Below are 5472 nucleotides of genomic sequence, written 5' to 3'. Positions count from 1 at the left end.
GCCAAACCCCAGGGTCCTCAGTAGGGAAGGATGCCTCAGTTCTGGAGGCTGGAGCAGGGGCTAGATGTGGCCACATGAGGCCTACAGAACGTCTGTAAAACGGGCTCAGTCAAAAGGCTGCACTTAAGGATCTAGAAGGGCACATGAGGCCTCAAGGCCAGGATCCCCACCCCAGGGCTAGATCAAGGAATGGGGGGAAGGGGAGGACTGGTTGCTACGCCTACTATGTGCTAAGTGCTGGGGTTACAAAAAAGGGGCACAATTCAGTCCCTGCTCCCGGGGAGCGCACAGTCTGATGGGGGAGAAAAAGGACAAAGAAGCCAGAGCCCGGAAACGCTGAAGGGCTGCGAGTGCTAGAATGGGTACAAGGTGGGATTCTAGCTGGCACCTGAACCAAGCCAGAAGGGGTGAGGAGGGAGAGCGGCCAGGCAGGAGGGACGGCCAGGGAAAATGCCCTGATCCGAGCCCGGGGCAGGCCATCTCGAGGGGGCCAGGAGATTGTTGATATCCTGCTTTCCCCCATGTGCCAGGAGCTGCAGCCAGAGGAGGAGGGCGGGGGCTGGAGGCGTGGCCCTTTCCCAAGAGGGTGGAGTCTGCCCCTCCCCTCCCAGGTTTTATAGGCCAGAGAGCTCCTTTCTGGGCAGGCAGTTAGAGGCAGCTGCCCCAGGGCCTGGATTTGGGCAGGGAGATGCTGGGGTTAAACAAGGAAAGAAAAACGGGTGAGTTGTGTGGTCCCTTATCTGCCCAGGAGCCTTCAGGAGAGGACAGAGAGGAAGATGGCAGGGCAGAGGGGCCTTTGCCGTGCTTTGGGCAGGGGGCCTAGAGGAACAAGACTTGGGGCTGGATGCCTGAATTTGGGGAGAAAACTGGAGACTGAGTGGGAGGGGGTGATTGGAGGAGGCAGGGGTAGGCCACTGGGGACTGCAAACTGGACGCTGGAGTCCTTGCAAGGAGAGAAGTGGGAATCAGACACGTAGGACCTGGGAGGGAGAGGAACTAGAAACCGGACGCCCGGGTCCTCGGAGGGAGACCCAGAAACTGGATCGCCCGGGCCCTGGGAAGGGGGGAGGCTGAGGATGCCCAGGAGGGCTGGAGGAAGGGGGAGACAGGGAGGGGCCTGGCTGCAGTGACCCTTGGGCCCTGGGAGCTGTGGGCACCTAGGGATGGTGCTGGACATTTGAGGCCTGGGATGGAGAAGGGAGGCAAAGAGGCCTTGGCACAAGGGCCAGATCCCTAGATCCAAAGGGGACCCGTGCCCACCCCCAGCCACCATCCCTGTCTCCCTCCACAGCCTCCCGCCTGAGCTATGGCATGGACCTGAGAGCCACAACACAGTCCCTGGTGGCACTCGCAGAGGACAATGCTGCGTACTTTGCCAGCCAGGGTCCCGGGGAGACGGCCCGCCGCCTCGTGGCAACCTTCACGGCGATACGGGAGCAGGCATTGGGACTAGAGCCGGCCCTGGGCCAGCTGCTGGGCGTAGCCCACCTCTTTGACCTGGATGCCGAGACGCCCGCCAACGGCTACCGCAGCCTGGTACACACGGCGCGCTGCTGCCTCGCCCACCTGCTCCACAAGGCCCGCTATGTGGCCTCCAGCCGCAAGAGCATCTTCTTCCGCGCCGGCCACAACCTGGCCGAGCTGGAGGCGTACCTGGCGGCCCTGACGCAGCTGCGAGCCCTGGCCTACTATGCCCAGCGCCTGCTGGCCACCAACCGTCCGGGCGGCCTCTTCTTTGAGGGTGATGGGGGGCTCAACGCAGACTTCCTCAGAGAGTACGGCACCCTGCACAAGGGCTGCTTCTACGGCCGCTGCTTGGGCTTCCAGGTGAGGGCCCCCGGCCACAGCCACGGCTGCAGGGGGGCTGGGCAGGGCACTGCTTTGCTGAAGCCTTCTCCCCATGGGGCAGGTGAGGGAAGGGCCGTAGATTAGAGACTGTCAGAGCCGGAGGGGACCTTGGGACCCAGAGCTGGGAGGGACCCTCCAACAGAAGGTCTGGAACCCACAAATGGAGAAGAAGTGGAGGCCCAGTGATGGGGCCCGGCCTCCCCGAGGGCACACAGGAAGGCAGGGGCAGAGCCTCGAAGCTATTTCTCACACTGCCTTCTCCCCCCACCTCTGGAATCTCTCCAGCGTCCTCGGCCCCTTGGGGCTGGTGCCCATGGCCGTGACCTCTGGAGAGCTCCCTGGAGTCCCCCTGGACCTACCTCACCTGCTGGGGCAGGGGGCAGGGGCCCTGATGCCCGGGATCTGGGGCACGTCCTTGTCCTCCACCCTTCCCCCGACAGAGAAAAAGAAAAGTCAGCAGATGTTTACCAAGCTCTGGGCACATGTACAGAATGGTGCTCTGTGCTCATAAATACCCGGCTCTGACCTTGGGGTCCTGGGGCTTTCTTTAGAGTGCCAGCCTCCCCCCCCACAGGAATCCCGTGGCAGGCCCGCTGACCTTTGTTCCACTGGGCCAGGAAGCTCACAGTGGGCAGCTCAGCTGGACCTGCCTCAGGGTGGAGAGGGAGAGGGTCAGTACAGGGGCCACACCCTCCGGCTGCCATCAGAAGGGAGGCCCACCAGCCCTTGGCCTGCAGCCACTCTGTGCCTCCCTATCTCTCTGCCTCTAAGTCACTCCCGTAGCTCAGCTGTCTATCTTGAGAGATGTGAGAGACAGTCCTGCCCGCAGCGCCTCCCTCCCTCTGGGAGGTCACGCAAGGCCCCTGAGGCAGGGCCGTCAGCCTGTGGCACGTCTGGGGATGCGAGGGTCCAGGACACCCCCGGTTCAGGTCCAGCTCTGTCCCTCTGCAGCCCTGGAGGCTCTCCTGGGCTCTCGTTTTCAGAGGAGGTGCTGACCTATACCGGTAGCAGGAGTTCCCTCCCGTGGGAGTCCCCCCCCTCATTTTACATGAGGCCCAGAGAGGGCAGGTGGCTTGTTCTCCTGCTCCCACTCCTCCTCCTTCCATCCCCCAGGGCTCTCCATCCCCATCTCATCAGCTTCCTATCTCATCATCTCTCGCTTCCCCATTTCTTTCCATAACTCCTGTCTCACCTGCCCAGAGCTGGAATTTCAGCACTGGCAGGGATGTGGCGGCCGCCTGGCCTGGCCCGGCCCTCACCAAGGGTCCGTCCCTGCCCCCACGCTCACCGCTGACATCCGGCCTCCCTGTGGCTTCCTCTTATTGTCCCCCACTCTGGCCCCCAGAGCCAAGGCCTCTCTGAGTGGGACGTGCCCACAGCAGCCAGGGTGGCTGCTCCAGCAGGTTTTGGGAAGCCCCTGCTGCATGCCAGGCCCCGTGCTTCTGGATGCAAACACAAAACACTGCCTGACCTCAAGAGGCTTGCATTCAGTCAGGAGACAACATGCACCCAGATAGCAAAGCAAACTGTGAAATACCAAGTACTAGGGAGTTTGGAGCCCGGGGCACCAGGCAGGGCTGGGCTGCCTGGAGGAGGAGGAGGGCCTGGAGCATAGTCTGCGGGAAAGTGGGGGGTTCTGAAAGGCAGAGCTTTGCAGATGAGGAAGCCTGCGGGCGCCCAAGCAGGGAGCAGGCCCACTGGAAACCTGACAGAGGACAAAGCCCGCTCCCAGGCACAAGGGGGCAGGTCAGAGGTGCCCGAGCAGCACACGCACTCCTCACGGGCCGACGTGATCCCTAATGACCTGCCACAGCCACAGCAGGGGACGAAGCCTGCCCCCGGCAGAGACTGAGGCTAGGTCCGGGCACAGGCAGGGATGTCTCTGGGAGCCTGCGGGGGCTGGTCATGGCTGCATCAGGGGCTGAGCCAGCTGCCAGCTGGTGATTGTGCAAGGAGGAGACCTAGACAGAGCTGAAGCCAGTGCCGGCTTTGGGCCGCCAGGAGACGGGCAGAGGCCAGGAACTGGACGGGCAGCTAGGTGGTGGCTCAGTGGTCAGCAAGCCACGCCTGGAGTCTGGAGAAGACCCAAGTTCAGATGTGGCCTCGGACACTTACTAGCTGGGCAAGTCATTTCACCCTGCTTGCCTCAGTTTCCTCCTCTGTAAAATGAGCCGGAGAAGGCAGTGGCAAACCTCTCTAATATCTCTACCAAGAAAACCCCAAATGGGGTCACGGAGAGTCAGACCCAACTGAGGCGACTGAACAACAGCAGCCCGAATGGACCCCCACCCCCCAACAAGTTGGCCGCCCCAGGGCTGGCTTCATCTCCCCGCACAGGGGCCAAGGGGCCCCAAGGCCTTAGAGGGACCAGCCTGAGCCCCCATCCTGATGTTTTCTCCCCAGTATCAGTTGCCAGTTACCTCCTCAGTGTCATTAACACCATCAGTTGGCACCCCAGGATCCTTTAACCAAGGGACGTGCATCAGCTTTTACCAAAAGGACATTCACATCGTCCCAAGTCGCCTCACACCTGCCCCCCGACTTCCCTGGCGTGGGCACCGCTTCCTAGACGCTCCAGAGCTCACGCGCCCACGGCCTCATCAATCCTCCCTCCAATCCTCCGTCACCCGAGGGCCAGAAAGGCAGGAAGTGACCCAGGGCCCACTGTGGACTCGCCGGAGTCCCCGGCACGGACCCTGTCGCCTCGCGATGGCCCGGGCTCGGCAGCCCAAGAGGGCCTTCCTTGGTCTTGTAATAACAGTAGGAGCGATAGTCGTAGCTAACATTTGTGTGGCGCCTACTATGTGCCGGGCCCGTGCTCGGTAGCGCCTACTGCGTGCCAGGCCCTATGCCAGGCACTGTGCGAGATGCTTTTTACAAGCAGGATTCGTTTGATCCTCACAACCCCAGGAGACAGGCGCTCTTATGATCCTCCTTTGACAGATGAGGAAACTGAGGCAGAGTGAAGTGACTTTGGTCACACAGTCAGGATTGTCTGCCTGTACAGATGACAGCGAGCCATCACCTCTGTTGGGTTGTCCCGGGGCTGGCTCCCACTCCACATAGCGGCCTCCCTCTGGTCATCCTCCACCCACCCCCCCCCCAGGCCACCAGATCTTGCTGTTTCTTCCTATTCTCACCACACAGCCCCACCCTGGGAGAGGGTCTCTTCACCTCCCTCAGTTGCAGCAGCTTCCTGGCTGGTTCCCCCACACTGCCAAATGCTCGCCCGCCAGACTGTCACTCCTCCTCTCCATAAGCTTCGTGGCTCCCTATTCCCTTCAGGACCAAACATGAGCTCCCTTGTTTGGCATGGAAGCCCTCCCTGGCACGGATGCTGCTCCCCATCACAGGCCCTACTGTCCATAGAGCCCTTCCTGGCACCTTTGTCTTGGCTGGAAACACTTGATAAAATATTAGTGTTTGTTGATTGAACAAAGGGGTGCCTGGCCCCTGCAGCAGTTGGGTAGTGCCGCCCTCCCCTCCCGCTCCTCCTCCTCCCTTTCCTCCTCCCTTCTCCCCCCTCCTCCTTCTTCCTCCCCATCCTCCCCCTCCCTGCCCTTCCCCCTCCCCCTCCTCCTCCTCCCTTCTCCCCCCTCCCCCTTCCTCCTCCCCATCCTCCCC

At 61.9% G+C, this 5472-nt stretch overlaps 1 protein-coding gene across 1 annotated transcript; it reads left to right on the top strand.

Moving 5' to 3' along the window:
- Positions 1-634: 634 nt before the first annotated feature.
- Positions 635-1932, top strand: LOC114040480 (hormone-sensitive lipase-like). The gene is made up of 2 exons (XM_027858599.1): positions 635-719; positions 1292-1932. Exons 1-2 carry the CDS (start codon positions 689-691, stop codon positions 1930-1932), a joined length of 672 nt encoding a protein of 223 aa, XP_027714400.1. The 5' UTR covers positions 635-688.
- The last annotated feature ends 3540 nt before the right edge of the window (positions 1933-5472 follow it).

Source organism: Vombatus ursinus, unplaced genomic scaffold (assembly GCF_900497805.2).
Source record: "Vombatus ursinus unplaced genomic scaffold, bare-nosed wombat genome assembly UNPS02013224.1, whole genome shotgun sequence".
Lineage (NCBI taxonomy): Eukaryota > Metazoa > Chordata > Mammalia > Diprotodontia > Vombatidae > Vombatus > Vombatus ursinus.
Note: the sequence above shows the minus strand (reverse complement) of the source record. Positions and strands in the feature narration are given on the sequence as shown.

What these genes read in the sequence shown, in the direction of transcription:
- LOC114040480 (XM_027858599.1), top strand. Translation starts at nt 689, where the DNA reads ATGCTGGGGTTAAACAAGGAAAGAAAAACGG. An exon ending in AAACAAGGAAAGAAAAACGG is followed by an intron (nt 720 to 1,291) that starts GTGAGTTGTGTG and finishes CTCCCTCCACAG; the next exon opens with CCTCCCGCCTGAGCTATGGC.